The sequence below is a fragment of the Gopherus flavomarginatus genome, chromosome 3, assembly GCF_025201925.1.
Source record: "Gopherus flavomarginatus isolate rGopFla2 chromosome 3, rGopFla2.mat.asm, whole genome shotgun sequence".
In the NCBI taxonomy this organism is placed as follows: Eukaryota; Metazoa; Chordata; order Testudines; family Testudinidae; genus Gopherus; species Gopherus flavomarginatus.
Window position 1 is genome coordinate 11162532 of NC_066619.1, and position 17340 is coordinate 11179871.

At 38.9% G+C, this 17340-nt stretch overlaps 1 protein-coding gene across 2 annotated transcripts in view; it reads right to left on the minus strand.

Moving 5' to 3' along the window:
* RIT2 (Ras like without CAAX 2) overlaps nucleotides 1-17340 on the minus strand; it is a 276869-nt gene that overhangs the window by 114205 nt on the left and 145324 nt on the right. For both annotated transcript variants that reach the window (XM_050943714.1, XM_050943713.1), the window contains exon 4: nucleotides 12434-12625. In XM_050943714.1, the coding sequence (XP_050799671.1) occupies nucleotides 12434-12625 (192 nt within the window). The remainder of the gene's footprint in view (nucleotides 1-12433; nucleotides 12626-17340) is intronic.

Here is a 17340-nt window from a genome sequence, read left to right on the forward strand (position 1 = left end):
AGCATTGAAAGAGGTTTTTGCAATGTCACAAGGAGAGATCTCGGGATAGAAAGGAGCGACAAAATGTGGTGGAAAAAAAAATTGCTCCAGCAGACTATCATTTCTTATGGAATGAGATCTAATTAACAGTTAATGCAACAAAAAATAGAGATTTTTAAAAGGAACTGAAGAGAAACTTCTAGGTTTATTTTTGGGAAGACAAGAAAATGACTAAGACGAGATAAGTGTGGCTGCTACTTCAAAGCTTTTATTTTCAGATGTTCAGGGAATTCAGTTACATGAGAATAGCAAAAAAAATACTTTTTAAGTTAGCAGAGAACTTCAAGAGTGAAAATATATTCTTAAAGGGGTGGTGTTTTGTGCAATACAATATATAGCAAAGGAGAGATAATTGCAGGTATTTCTAAACTTAATTCACTTTCTTGAAGCATTGATGCCAGCAAAACTTTATCATCCAAATGTTAATAAAAAGTGAACATTAAAGGGACATGAACAGGGACAAAGTAGATTCATTAAAAGAAAAAACATTCATACAAAATGCTTTGAAGAATTTTCCCAGATTGACTTTGTGCTTCAGCCCTCCAATGATTGGGTTATGCTGGTTATGTCTCTATCAGAAGTGTTCCCATTTATTTAACAAAAGTTATTTACGGAAAGCCTGCAGAGATGCATCCTATAAGAATTTTATCTTGGGCTTCACCAGCTGCTGAATGAAACTGTTATGCTGGATCATGAAGACAGAGGTGGCCTCTAACATATACAGACCCTAACCCATTCAGAGTTTTAAAGGTGGACTCAAAGATCTGGAAGTGGATTTGGGACAGGATAGGAAGACAATGCAGGGAATAAGCACTTACATGATGTGATTTACATTGCCTAGCAGATGGGCTGCTGCATGTTGGACCAGATGAAGCTTCAGCACATGCCTTCTGATCAAAGCCAGGTAGAGCACATTGCAACATTCTCACCTGTAGGTGGCAAAACCATGAATCACTGCAGCTAGGTTTGCATCCAAAAGGAAGGCCACTGTCACTGTGTCAGACAAAGGTAGCAAAGGGCATAACTATAGCTACTATTAGTGTTGAGAAACAACAATAAATCCAGTAGTAAAGCTGTATTGTGCTTTGATGACCGGAGAGAGCGTAGACTCAGCTATCTGCTGTGTCCCCTTCCATTCACAAAATAAAGTCTATAAAATGCTTTGGGATCCCTCATCATGAAAGGCATTTTTAAAACATAATCTATTACTATTGTTAACTGCAGCAAAGTGGTAACAGTAGGCAGTGGATTTCTCCCCCCCACACACATGCCGCCCGCCAACTTACTGAGATAATCTGTTCAGAGTTCCACAGTTACAGTGACTAATGGGGGTGAAAGGAAGTTCAGCAATTATTTCTTCATAGCAGTCTACCAGACCAAAAAAAAAAAAATAGAGTATAGACTTGTGTTTTAAGTATCTCAAAGTCTCTGCCAGACAGCATGGGATATAGCTTGGAAACATTCCAAAGATGGTGATGAGATGACTGCACAGGAAAAAAAAACCAAAGCAAAAAACCCTCAGCGCTGCTCTACACTACAGAATGACTTTGACATAATTCTGTTGCTCAGAGGTGTGGATTATTCACACCCCAAGTGACATAGTTATACCAACCTAAGCACCAGTATGGAGAGTGCTTTGTTAGTGGGAGAGCTTCTCCCTGCGACATAGCTACTGCCTCTCACAGAGGTGGAGTTAAGCCGATGGTGGAGCTCTCTCCCATCGCTTTAGAGTGTCTTCACAAGAAGCACTACAGTGGTGAAGCTGCACCACTGTACATTTGTAGCGTAGAGCCCAAAAGTTGGTGTTACTGGTATGCCAAAATCATAGAAATGTAGGGGCTGGAAGGGAGCTCGAGAGGTCATCTAGTCCATTTTCTCATGCCGAGGCATAATTAAATATACCTAAACCATCCCTGACAGGTGTTTGTCTAACCTGTTGCAGAATTCCCATCCCTGGAGGCTTTTAACAACCTGAACTGTTCCAGTGCTTAACTATCCTTAGCTATAAAGATTTTCCTCATCTCTAACCTAGATGTCAGTAGCTGCAATCTAACATTATTACGTCTTGTGCTACCCTTGGTGGATAAGGAGAATATAATCCTCATTATAACAATCTTTTATATAACTGTTACCATGTGCCCCCTCAGCCTTCTCTTCTCTAGACTAAATGCATCCAATTCTTCCAACCTTTCCTCATAATCATATTTTCTAAACCTCATATTTTTGCTGCTCTCCTCTGGACTTTTTCCAATTTCTTCACATCTTTCCTAGATTGTGGTGCCCAAAACTGAATATAATATCTCAGGTGAGGTCTCCCCAATACTAAGTAGAAAGGAACAATTACATCCTGTGTCTGACATATAACATTCCTATTAATACACCCCGGAGTGATATTTGCCGTTTTCACAGCAGCAACATAATGTTGACTCTCATTCATGACAACCACTAAGCTCATAAGGTAAAAATGAAGTGTTATTTACTCCTTCACTAACACAAGAACTTGGAGTTATGCAATGAAACTAATAGGCAGCAAGTTTAAAACAAAAAAAAATGAAGTACTTCTTCATGCATTGCACAATCAACCTGTGGAACTGTATGCCAGGGGATGTTATGGAAGCCAAAACTATAAACAGGGTTCAAAAAAGAACTAGATACATTCATAGAGGATAAGTCCATCAATGGCTATTAGCCAGGATGGGCAGGGATACTGTCCCTAGCCTTTGTTCAGCAGAAGCTGAGAGTGGGTGACAGGGGATGGATCACTTGATGATTACTTGTTCTGTTCACTCTCTCTGAGCCATTTGGCACTGGCCACTATTGGAAGACAAGGTACTGGGCTAGATGAACAAATAGTCTGATCCAGTATGGCCGTTCTTATGTTCATCTTGCCCAAATTCAGGTCAAAAGAATGAACATCTAAGCCTGAATGTTCCAAAGACAGCTAGTTAGGATCAAGAAAACCTGTTCAGGTACCATAAGACAGATCTGGATACTATCTGAGCACATGGCACAGTGACACCTACAGTTTTTATGTAATCACAGAAATACAATTAATGAACACAGCATCTGGTAATGTTCAGTTTAAAAGAGTGTTCTCATGAGTTCCTAGTGTGAAAAAAATATGCAATCATGGGCACGGATTATGTAAAGATTTATACAAGAAGCCAGTGAAGCTAGTCATGTGCTGAAAGATAAACAAGTGTGTAGTTCTTTGCAGGATCAGGGCTATAATTAGTAAAACTTCCCAGAGAGGCCAAGGGCTGAGCAAAACATAAGCTGCCCTTGTACACCAAGTGGTATTCTCTCCTGGTCAGAGTGGAGGCACATTGATGCGCATTGTGGGACTTCTTGAGCTTGTATTGCAGGTGCCTACATGCTGGGGGCCAATAGAAACAATCTATGCAAATTCTTCAGTCACTTACACTGTGGCAGCTTTTAACACCATGACCATGTCTATGTTTAATTGTATTTGAATTAATCAAATCAATATAATTTAAATTAAGTGCCCTATTAAATCTATTCTTAAGTGGTACCAGTTGTTATTGTATTTCTTGTACAGATTAATCTGTTTTAATTAGATGAAATATTTCTCTATGACAGATTTTAAACCTCATTAAGGGCCAGATCCTCAGTTAGTGTTGTGGAAGTAGAGAAAGAATTGACAGGGATTTCAATGCATGACAGTCTCTGTTAGCAAGAGTCAGGCTAGCTGTAATCTTAATAATGTGAGATTTGTAGAAGCAAGGATTGTGTGAAGCGAGTGGGAAAGAACTGTGGGAGAAGTCGTTGCAATCTTGTGTCTATCGGATTGTGTGAAGCGAGTGGGAAAGAACTGTTGGAGAAGTCGTTGCAAATTTATGTCAATAATAAGGAATGTAAATTGGCATCTAAATAGAAGTGAGAAAAATAAGGTAACAAAATAGCCTATGTATAAACAAAATGCAGCTCTTGCTCATTATTGTAGGTAACAAAAAGTATAAATGCTTGCTGTAATTGTTTACTTGGAGAGAGACCTGCCTAGGACTGGGGAAACCCTGTGTCCTAGGGCACTCCCTCTCTATATATAATTGTAAAGAGAAAATAAAGTGTTGACTTTGCTGTACCCAACCAAGAAGTGAGAACTAAGTTTTTCTCCGACAGTGTAAATTGGTGTATCTCCACTGAAGTCAGTGCAGGTATGCCTATTTATACCAGCTAAGGATCTGGCCCTTGAAGTTTTTCAAAAACCTAATTCCAATTAAAATACATACAGTGCTTATCTTTATTAATCTAACTACTTAAATATAAAATGGCATTGGCATTAAATTGGTCTTTAGTCATGCATTTATTGCCCTGATTAAAGATAAGAATTAGAAACCTAAGACCAAGATTTGAACCAACCAACCCACTGAAAACACACTCTAAGCATAGAGATTCTCCAAAGACCATGATTCAGCAGATTTGTCAAGCATCTGACTGATTTTAGCTCCACTGCAGGAGGCACATAAGTATACATTTGGATTGCACAAAAGATGCTTAAAAAAATTCACTGGAGGCATCAAAAAGGAAACCTTATTTAAAAATAATAAGCTCACTTTTAGTAGTGTTGTTTCATATGCTTAATTTTAATTGCAGATTAGTCTTGTTCTCATATCACCATTGATAGATTTGAGAGAGATGACATACATCATTAATTTCATTGTGTAGGGGATTGCATTTCAAACAGTAGCTTTGCTGACCCAACTCCTACAGCCTGTCTGATTGTTATGAAATTGTGGTTAAATGGAAACAGCGTTAAGGAACATTGGAGCTAATGTTACTGTCATATTATTCAAGGCATTTGGAAATGTATCTTTAATGACTTTAGTATGAAAATGTCTTTAACAAAAGTCTTAGTGTTAGCCTTGGTACCCTGGCCAAATTCCAATTTGGGTAATTGCCTTCTGCCTCTGTAACATTCCCTTAGTAGCTTTAATTGGGTAGTTTTCTTTCTCACTGTTTGTTATAGTCTGTTTTGTCACATTGCTTTGTGCTGTTAAACCATTGTTCTGTTTCTTCCCAGAGGTGGCTGCATTTCATTGGTAGGTGCAATGATTCATGTCTAAGCATTTTTAATATAGCCTCATGAACAGAATTAAGATCCAATTCTGCTAGATAATTAAGCATGTTACTAACTTTATGCATGTGAACAGTCACAACTGCTCATTTTATCCAGCTGTGTTCAACAGAAAGCTCATTCAGGCCCTGAACCTGCAAAAACTTATGCACATGGGTAAACATACTGAAGACCAATGGACTACTGACATTGTTAAAGCTGTAGATTGGCTTAGGTGCCTTATGCAATTGGGACCTAAAGAAGCATATTTCCATCTTGTAAAAAACATTACTTTTATTTCTGTTGTATACCAGTAATGTAGAATTTACTCAGAAAACCACCACATTATCCAGTGCTCATCTGTCTTCCTAAAAGGAGATTGATAGACCTTTCACCTAATATCCTCATTACTAAAGCTACATCAACGCTATGAGCCTGGGGTGTGATTCCACAGCTCCCACACACATACTTGCAGCACTCCTGTGAGACCTAGAATGAGTATAAGCAGGGTAGGCACAGTACCACAGGCAGCAGCAGCATTCGTTGATCTACCACAAGTACATGAACGCGAGCAGACAAAATCACACCTCTAGCTTACAGATTTAGCCTAAAGGAAAGCTTTTGCTGGAGAAAAGATTCAAAGTGTGTCCTCACTATAATCTCTAGTGACAGAGAGTTCGACAGACAATAGCCCAGAATGTAGGTCAGCTGAGAACATCCTGTCTGAAGTGTTAGAGTGTTTGCTGACTGCTGTAGAGGGGTCACGGAGGGAGATGTTCTAAGGCAGATTGGGCCAAGCTCCCTAGAGGCTTAAAAAAAATCTGAATCAGGACCTTGAATTGTGGTTGTCATAGCTCAGGAAGACAGTATTGGCCACTGAGCACCAGTGTGATCCATTTTCATCTGGCAGGGAGGCTGTTCCAGGTTGAAGTTTCTTGGTGGCCTTTAAAAATAGCCCCCTGACTGAAGACTGGAGTACTGTAATTAGGTCCTAGTGGAAAGGAATGGGTACAGTCTCATACCTAATTATATTTTGTCATCTTCAGCATATAAAATTGAGCCTTGGACTCCCATATATAAGAGATTCCAGTGAAGAGAAGCATCTTCTAGGATCTGCCCAAGTAGCATGTGCAAAAGCACATTGATGTAGTTTCACCCATTCCTTCTAGGTTTAGTATTTTATGACCATTGACATTCATGGCAGCTAATAGATCTAACAACATCAACACAGATGTTCGTCCACTGTTCATGGTTCTAAGGAGATCCCTCACTATAGCAGTCATTTGGAAAACAGCCTTAACCTTGCAAAAGGTAGCAGAAGCAGAGCAGGTTGGAGGAAAAACACCATGATTAAAAATTTTGAAGTTGCTTTTGTTTCTCAGGGCTTGAAGTTCATCATAAATGTTTTTGTCAAAATGGTTTTTGCTAAACAAAAATGTGTGATGGCCATTTTAAGGGAGAAAGTAGAGCTTGTCCTGAGGCTTGGCAGGGCTCAGCCCCAGCATCTCTTCAGTCCCTGGCAGGCAAGGTGTGACCTCTCATGTATTGGACATATGACATCACACTGTGCGGAGGGCACCATTTTTATTGGTTTAGCTCCAGCACTTTTCTTCCCAAATTAAGCATTAGGAAAAACTCACTATGAAACACTGTGAAAAAGGAAGAGCCTGATTATTACAAAAAAAATGTACACTAACAAATGGTTCTAATAAAAAGCTATTTTTCAATTAAAGAACTTTTAATTCAAAAGATTTTGACCAGGTCTAGTCCTGAGGGGCAACATTTTCAAAAGCACTTAAGTAGTTTGGTAGCCACAGTGACATTTTCAAAAGTGACTTAGGCATATTGAAAATCAATGGGATTTAGGCTTCTCAGTGGCTAAGTTACTTTTGAAAATGGGACTCAAGCCATTTAGGCACTTTGGAAAGTTTTACTCAAGATCTTTATCATCTCATTCTTGTTCTTTTTGGACTGAGGCATATCTCTAGCATCAGTGCTATCAGCACCTCTTCCTGTATCACTCTGGAGTTTCATATAAAGTCTCCCATCCAAATGTTGACCACACTGTTCTTCCTAAGCTTCTGAGACCTGACAAGATCAAAATCCAACTTTCTGTAGTTCCCTAATATGTATGTTATATAGTTTCAATCATCTTCCATTGCACAGATGGCTGAATTTATTGTGACGCTTGCTACATTTATAACTGACCAGAAATACATATTTTAAAATCTCAACATTAGTAGCATCATTTTTGGGTTTTCACATATCAAAAATGTAACAAATTTTAGTGTTCAACAGCCAAACCCCAGCTTTCATAATATTTATACCAGGAAGGGCTGAATCTGGGAATTTGGTGTGGCCTAGTATAGACATAAAGGTCTATTTACAATATTCAGATCTTGGTCCAAAGTTCCTCAAACTGAATGGATATTTGGATTTCTGATTTTGTTTCAGGCCTATCTCTAAATATTTTAGATCAGGAAGGTTACTAAACTTTCTAGTGACAGACCATTATGTCAGGAGTATGACCATTTATCCCATCAACTAATGCAAACCTGAATGCCCAATAAAACATGAGCTTAGAATCAGGGAACTATAGAGATAACGTAAGAACACAAGAATTGCTCTACTGGGTCAGACCTAAGGTCCATCCAGCCCAGTATCCTGTCTACCGATAGTGGCCAAGGCCAGGTGCCCCAGAGGGAGTGAACCTAACAGATAATGATCAAGTGATCTCTCTCCTGCCATCCATCTCCATCCTCTGACAAACAGAGGCTAGGGACACCATTCCTTACCCATCCTGGCTAATAGCCATTAATGGACTTAACTTCCATGAATTTATTCAGTTCTCTTTTATACCCTGTTATAGTCTTAACCTTCACAACATCCTCAGGTAAGGAGTTCCACAAGCTGACTGTGCGCTGTGTGAAGAAGAACTTCCTTTTATTTGTTTTAAACCTGCTGCCCATTAATTTCATTTGGTGGCCCCTAGTTCTTATATTATGGGAACAAGTAAATAACTTTTCTTTATTCACTTTCTCCACATCACTCATGATTTTATATACCTTTATCTACCTTTACCTTAGTCTCCTCTTTTCCAAGCTGAAAAGTCCTAGCCTCTTTAATCTCTCCTCATATGGAATACGTTCCAAACCCCTAATCATTTTAGTTGCCCTTTTCTGAACCTTTTCTAATGCCAGTATATCTTTTTTGAGATGAGGAGACCACATCTGTACGCAGTATTCAAGATGTGAGCGTACCATGGATTTATATAAGGGCAATAACATATTCTCCGTCTTATTCTCTATCCCCTTTTTAATGATTCCTAACATCCTGTTTGCTTTTTTGACTGCTGCTGCACACTGCACGGACGTCTTCAGAGAACAACCCACGATGACCAAGATCTTTTTCCTGATTAGTTGTAGCTAAATTAGCCCCCATTATATTGTATGTATAGTTGGGGTTATTTTTCCCAATGTGCATTACTTTACATTTATCCACATTAAATTTCATTTGCCATTTTGTTGCCCAGTCACTTAGTTTTGTGAGATCTTTTTGAAGTTCTTCACAGTCTGCTTTTGTCTTAACTATCTTGAGCACTTTAGTATCATCTGCAAACTTTGCCACCTCACTTTTTACCCCTTTCTCCAGATCATTTATGAATGAGTTGAATAGCATTGGTCCTTGGACTGACCCTTGGGGAACACCACTAGTTACCCCTCTCCATTCTGAAAATTTACCATTTATTCCTACCCTTGGTTCCCTGTCCCCTAACCAGTTCTCAATCCATGAAAGGATCTTCCCTCTTATCCCAGCCCAACTTAATTTACATAATAGCCTTTAGTGAGGGACCTTGTCAAAAGCTTTCTGGAAATCTAAGTACACTATGTCCACTGGATCCCCCTTGTCCACACGTTTGTTGACCCCTTCAAAGAACTCTAATAGATTAGTAAGACATGATTTCCCTTTACAGAAACCATGTTGACTTTTGCCCAACAATTTATGTTCCTCTATGTGTCTGTCAATTTTATTCTTTACGATTTTTTTAAACTAATTTGCCCAGTACTGACATTAGACTTACTGGTCTGTAATTGCTGGGATCACCTCTACAGCCCTTTTTAAATATTGGTGTTACATTAGCTATCTTCCAATCATTGGGTACAGAAGCCGATTTAAAGGACAGGTTACAAACCATAGTTAGTAGTTCCGCAATTTCACATTTGAGTTCTTTCAGAACTCTTGGGTGAATGCCATCTGGTCCTGGTGACTTGTTACTATTATGTTTATCAATTAATTCCAAAACCTCCTCTAGTGACACTTTAATCTGTGACAATTCCTCAGATTTGTCACCTACAAAAGCTGGCTCAAGTTTGGGAATCTCCCTAAAATCCTCAGCCGTGAAGACTGAAGCAAAGAATTCACTTAGTTTCTCCTCAATGACTTTATCATCTTTAAGTGCTCCTTTTGTATCTTGATCATCAAGGGGCCCCACTGGTTGTTTAGCAGGCTTCCTGCTTCTGATGTACTTAAAAAATATTTTGTTATTACCTTTTGAGTTTTTGGCAAGCTGTTCTTCAAACTCCTTTTTGGCTTTTCTTATTACATTTTTACACTTAATTTTGCAGTGTTTATACTCCTTTATATTTATCTCACTAGGATTTGACTTCCACTTTTTAAAAGATGCCTTTTTATCTCCCACTGCTTCTTTTACATGGTTGTTAAGCCACAATGGCTCTTTTTTAGTTCTTTTGCTGTTTTTTTTAATTTGGGGTATACATTTAAGTTGGGCCTCTATTATGATGTCTTTGAAAAGTGTCCATGCAGCTTGCAGGGATTTCATTCTTTTAATTTCTGTTTAACTAATCCCCTCATTTTTGCATAGCTCCCCTTTCTGAAGTTAAATGCCACAGTGTTGGGCTCTTGAGGTGTTCTTCCCACCACAGGAATATTAAAAGTTATTATACTATGGTCACTATTTCCAAACGGTCCTGTTATAGTTACCTCTTGGACCAGATCCTGTGCTCCACTCAGGACTAAATTGAGATTTGCATTTCCCCTTGTGGGTTCCTGTACCAGCTGCTCCAAGAAGCAGTCATTTAAAGTATTGAGAAATTTTGTCTCTTCATTTCATCCTGAGGTGAAATGTTCCAAGTTAATATGGGGACAATTGAAATCCTCCACTATTACTGAGTTCTTTATTTTGATAGCCTCTCTAATCTCCCTTAGCATTTCATCGTCACTATCACTGTCCTGGTCAGGTGGTCGATAATAGATTCCCTAATGTTATATTTTTATTAGAGCATGAAATTATTATCCATAGAGATTCTATGGAACATGTGGATTCACTTAAGATGTTTACTTCATTTGATTCTATATTTTCTTTCACATATGCCACACCCTGCACGACCTGTTCTGTCCTTCCGTTATATTTTGTACCCTGGAATGATTGTGTCCCATTGATTGTCCTCACTCCATCAGGTTTCTGTGATGCCTATTATATCAAGATCCTCCTTTAACGTGAGGCACTCTAGTTCACCCATCTTATTATTTAGACTTCTAGCATTTGTGTACAAGCACTTTAAAAACTTGGCACTGTTTATTTGTCTGCCCTTTTCTGATGTGTCGGATTCTTTTTTATGTGAATGTTTCTTGTCTGATCTGTCCCCTATATCTTCTTCCATCACCTCCTCCTGATTAAAACCTAGAGAATCTCTATCAATAGACTCTCCTCTAAGAGAAGTCTATCTCCGATCCACATGCTCCTCTGCATTCAGTCAGCTTTCCCCCATCTCTAGTTTAAAAATTTCTCTGCAATCTTTTTAATGTTAAGTGCTAGCAGTCTGATTCCACTTTGGCTTAGGTGGAGCCTATCTCTCCTGTATAGGCTCCCCCTTTCCCAAAAGTTTCACCGGTTTCTAATAAATCTAAACCCCTCCTCTCTACACTATCGTCTCATCCATGCATTGAGACTCTGAAGCTCTGCCTGCCTACCTGGCCCTGCACATAGAACTGGGAGCATTTCTGAGAATGCTACAATAGATGTCCTGGATTTCAGTCTCTTCCCTCGCAGCCTAAACTGGACGTCTCTCCTACCCTTCCCTATGTCATTGATACGTACATGTACCATGATCACCGGCTCCTCCCCAGCACTACACATAAATCCACCTAGGTGCCTCGAGAGATCTGCAACCTTCGCACCAAGCAGGCAAATCACCATACAGTTCTCCCGTCATCACAAACCCAGTTATCTATGTTTCTAATGATCGAATCTCTCATTACTAACATCTGCCTTTTTCTAGTGATTGGAGTTCCCTCCCCCAGAGAGGTAACCTCATCATGAGAGAATACCCCAACACCATCTGGAAGGAGGGTCCCAACTATGGGAAGGTTTCCCTCTTCTCCCAGTGACTGCTTTACTTCCCTGGGCCTTTCATCCTCCTCAACACTGCAGGGGCTGTCTAACAGAGGGTGAGGGAAATAAAAATCTTTCCTAACACAAATATCATTGCAAGTAGTGACTTGCTGAAAATTCATCTATAGATAACATTAGATCAAGAAATTTAATGTAGTGAAGTCCTATTATATGTAATGAAATTTTCTTAGTGGAATGATTGAATTCACATCCCTTCCTCCACCCTATATATTGCACCTCAAGAGTTACATGTATTTTATAGAATATTACACAGAGCACTGTTGTTCAAGGCCTCAAGCTGAGCATTATGCTACAGCTGGATTGTCACCGTTAGGCTTTTGTCTCAGTCTGATTTAGGGAGAAAGTCAATGATCTGGAAAGAAATGTAAACTCTTTAGATGTTTCTCAGAGTCCCAAAACTAATTTCACTCCTATTGTTGCTTTGGGTTTTCTAAGGAAAAGAAGAGGGAACACATGGGGGTGACATGCTAAAAGATGAAAAGGAGATTGGCATGCATGTGAACACAGATGCTAATGAACTAGAGGACAGCACTTTAAACTGTTATATTTTTCTATACCCAAGTTACATCATCTATTTAAAGTGCAATTCTACTGTGTATAAATGGCATCCTGGGTTTCCTTGTTTGATACGTCAGTAGATTTCAGGGCAAATATGATCAGTTTACAAAACCTGCTAGCTGTGGATATGAGTGGATTAGGGTCCTTTAGATTGAAAAGAGTTATACAAATGAACAGTAATGTTTACCTTAATTTATTAACCATACTGGTGCATTGCTCTTTGATCCAGGCCTATTCTGGGTCAATAATTCTCAACAGTACCATATGGCACATGCTGCATAAACTCCTAACATAGCAGAGGAAAAAGAGCAGGAAGAAATTTCACTTACCTGCCTGAACTCCTCAAGATCTATTTTGTTTCCCACCAGCACCAATGGGATGTCATAAGTGTGCCGGACACGGTAAATGAGCTCCTTAAACTCTGCAGCTTCCTGAAAGGATTGGCGGTCTGTGATGGAATAGCAGATAATGAAACCCTCTCCACCTCGCATATATTGGTCCCTCATGGCTGTGAATTCTGCCTGCAGAGTAAGAATGACATGCTCTATAATTTAGTAAACAAAATAATCCGCCTATAAATAATGGACGTGGTGAGAGTTTTTCTAGGGTAATTTTAGATTGATTGTTTACTTTTTTTAACTAGTGCTTAGCAAAATTTAGTCTTCCTCCAGGGACCAAGACAGCAATTTGTCTCTGGGTAATTCACCTCCTAGATTTTCCTTAGGCAATTTCTTTCTCACAGATAAGCAGTCTTATATTGATTCCTGATATTTCTTAGTCTCATGTTTTTCTAGCTTCTTCCATGATATCTGTATGTTGGTGTATGCTTACTACACATTGGATACCGACAGATCAGAAGTGAAGAGCACCTGGACATTATTACCTAAAGACAGCAATTTTAGACCTGTCTCCTGTCTATAGACTTGATCCAGAGTCCTGTCATGTCCCGCTGACTTGAGTGGACTTTGGATTAGTCTCTAGAAGACCTGACACAAGAAAAACATACATAATACATACATACTAAAACTTCTATTCTTCATCTAGCACCTCAAATGGCACCAGTTTCCATTCCAGCGTGGGACACTATCACTAAAGATGGGTGAGCTACTTTGAATAAAATAAAAAGTGTTCCAAAAATCTATCCCAAACTCAATGGGAACTTTTTTTGCCACATTAGCATTTTTTAAAGATAGCTTTTGATTAAGAACCATATGCCTTGGTCTTGCTCCTGTTGAATTAATGGGTCTGAACTCAGAGTATAACATTTGGAAAATCTTAAGCCTTGCCTTTCAAAAACTAGATATAATTATTGCCACACAAAATTGTTTTTTTTTAAACAACTTTCATTTTAAAGTGCCTTTGTTCTTCTTGATCACAGCCTGGAATAAAAGAGAAAGGGCTCCAGATCCTATGACACAGTTGGTCCAAATGAGAATTCTCATGACAGAACCTGTTCTCATGAGATTTCCATTCTCAAGAGGCTCTGATAAAGTTTAGAATATACCTATAAATGTTGGAAAGCCTCTGTAAGCTGAACCTTTTACCCACCCGAGAATTTAAATTAGGATTTTCAAAGTAGCTTAAGGGAGGAAAGTCGGTAACTCTCACTCAAATTCAGTGGAAACTGTGCACCTAAAACCCTTATGCCCCTTTAAAATTTTCACCATTATGCATCTCTAAGGTATTCATCTAGTCCATATGGATTACCTTCATCCACAATTGATGGCGCTATACCTGTTGACCATTATCCATTATTGTGATCCATCCTTTAATCAAAGAGTTTCTCACATATCAGAATACTTAATCTCCACATGGGAAAAGCTCATACACTTACCTCCAGACTAGCAGATTAATAGGTAGCTTTTTGGTGAAATACTGTGTCAAATTTACTAGAACTTGTCAAAATCTGGAATTTCCTTCCAAGATACTGTAAAACCATTAGATAGTATATATTTAAAATGTTCCACTATGATGGCCCAGCTCACTCACTCTCAAGACATGGTGGGCTGCAGAAGGCTTCGTATACCACACAGGAGCCATTCAGCAGCAGAGTGGCCTCCCCCATGGCTGGGGACTCATCCTCCTCTCAGTCCTGACCTGGAGTTCTCTGCTCTATTATCCAAACCTTCACATTATCTGAATCCCTTCCTTGTCCTCTATGAATCTCATGCTTGGGACAGGGAAGGGATTCAGAAAATGGAGGTTTGGTAATAGGGTTTTCAATAAACAGGGGTACATTGTAGTATACCAGTGAAACCCCAGTTGAGCTGTGGGAGCTGCTACACACATCTAGGAGCAGAACTTGACACAAACCTAGGCTTTAGTCCTGCTCCTATTGACGTTGATGGCAAAATTTCCCAATGATTTCAACCAGAAAGGGTCTGGGCCTGGAGTGCTTTATTCAGGATGACTATTCAGCAAGGTAAGTTTGCTCCTGTCACTCACTCATTCCATGCATTTTCTCAAAGCCTGTTTTTCTACATCCCCTCTTCTACCCTTTGTTTCGAGACATGGCAGTACAGCAAAGTTACGACTTAAAGGATACAAATTAGTTTATCCTGCTTATTCTGACATGTTACTGCAGGTATATGTGTTGGACTAGCTGCCAAAACACCTTTTGTGCTTGCAGTGATCCATTTTAGCATGCATTAATTGTTCAACGCAAATTGGATTGGGGCAGTCCACCTGTTAATTTGCAGTTTCTCTTGGATTTTGGATGCTGGTTTCCACATACCTTCTTCTCCCCTTTGGCATGGCTGCTCATTATGGATGCAAGGACTAAGTTAAAAATAAAGAGACCTTTCTTAGATTTTCCCATTGGTTTTCTTTAATTCTGCCTAGTCACTCAGAACCCTGACATTAGAAGCATCTTCTGGACCTGAATATAAGACAGTATATACATTTTGGGTCACAGGTAATTTATGATACTCAATAATAGTCCAGTGCTAAATTTTACTAAAATTGGGACAAAATCAAAACTATATGTAATCTCCTGGAGACACTGATGAAGTTTTAATTCAAGTCCAGATCCAATATCCATTACTTACTCCATCTCTACAATGGAAAAGTTCAAAATCTTGCATTCCAACAGGTCTGGAATTTGCAAAAGTGCAGAGATAGATCAAGATCTAAGCTTTGTAGATCCTGAAGCCGTTATAACTATTCAGTATTTTCCTTGATTCATTTATAAACTAGATAACAATACATTGTTTTGTACATCCTGAATGCTGATACCTCTTTAATGTTTTCTGCTGTAAATATGTTTTGTTGGTTAATTTTTCTAGGAACATTAGTGATGCCATTTGTTATCAATGACAAAAAAAATATTGAACATTTCCACATGGATAAGTGCAAAACAGAACAGACTAGAGGAAGTCACATATCTCAGAATTCACAGAATCAAACTGAAGATTTGTCATGATTAGCAACTTGACATCAGTTCTAATATGTATGTACTATAACTAGGAGCATATTGAAAAATACAATAGGAAAGTAATTCCATTTCAAATGATTTCCTATTTGGAATGAGTGAAGTGGTCCAGGTAAAATAGTAGTGGTCCAACTAGAAGTGAAGTGAAGTGGTTCAGCTAGAAAGAGAACCAAAGCTTTTCTAAATTTCAAAGAACACCACATGATTTTCCTTTAATTTTCACATAATAGACTGGATTGGGGAGTGGGGGACGAGGAAAAGCACACAGATATAAACCCTCATGCTTCAAACCACTCTATAACTAATGAAGTCAAGGAAGAAAAATTCCCTCTGGATAAGTTACACCATAATGGAATAGTCTAGGGCTTCTTGCACATTCCTTTGAAACATGTGGTACTGAACACTGCCATAGATAGGATATTGTACTAGATGGATCTCAGATCTTATCCAATTTAATAATTTTTGCCATATTTCTGGTCCATCTGGTCTTCTGATAGTGGCCAGTGCCAGATGCTTCAGAGGGAATGAACAGAACAGCACAACTATTAAGTGATCCACTCCCTGCCACCCAATCCCCCAACATCTAGCTGTCAGAAGCTGAGGGACACCCAGGGCATGGGGTTGTGTCCATGACCATCTTGGCTAATAGCCATTGATGGACCATCCCTCTATGAACTTTAAAACTCTGTTATACTTTTGGACTTCACAACATCCCCTGGCAGTAAGTTTCATGAAGTATCAGAGGGTAGCCGTGTTAGTCTGGATCTGTAAAAGCAGCAAAGAATCCTGTGGCACCTTATAGACTAACAGACGTTTTGGAGCATGAGCTTTCGTGGGTGAAGTGGGTATTCACCCACGAAAGCTCATGCTCCAAAACGTCTGTTAGTCTATAAGGTGCCACAGGATTCTTTGCTGCTTTTTCATGAAGTAGTACTTCCTTTTGTTAGTTTTAAACCTGCTGCCTAATAATTTCATCGGTAACCCCTAGTTCTTGTATTTATATGAAAAGATAAATAACACTTCCTTTTTGCTTTCTCCATGCCATTCATGGTTTTATAGACCTTTATAATATTCTTCCTCCGTCTTCTCTTTAACCCACGCTCAACAGTCCCTATCATTTTAACCTTTCCTCATATGAAAGCTCTTCCACACACCTCAACTTTGTTGCCCTTCTCTATACCTTTTCCAATTCTAATATCTTTTTCTGAGATGTGGCAACCAGAATTACAAACAATATTCAAGATGTGGGTATGCCATGGATTTATATAGTGGCACGATGATATTTACTGTCTTATCTCTTTCCTAATGGTTCCTAACATTGTTAGCTTTTTCATTGCTGCTGTATGTTACAGGTGTTTTTAGAGAACTATCCACAATGACTCCAAGATCTCTTTCTTGAGAGGTAACAGCTAATTTATATCCCATCATTTTGTATGCATAGTTGGGATTATGTTTTCCAATGTGCTCTACCATGCACTTAACACTGAATTTCATCTACCATTTTGTTGTCCAGTCACTCAATTTTGTGAGATCCCTTGTAAAGTCTTTGCAGTCTGCTTTGGACTTAACTATCTTGTATAATTTTGTATGATCTGACAGCTTTGCCACCTCACTGTTTACCCCTTTTCCAAGATTATTTATGAATATGTTGAACAGTATATGTCCAAGTACAGATCCCTGGGGTTCCTGCTATTTGTCTAAGTCCACTGTGAAAACTAACCATTTATCCTTACACTTTCTTTCATGTCTTTTAACCTGTTACTGATCCATGAGAGGACCTTCCGTCTTATCCCATGACTGCTTATT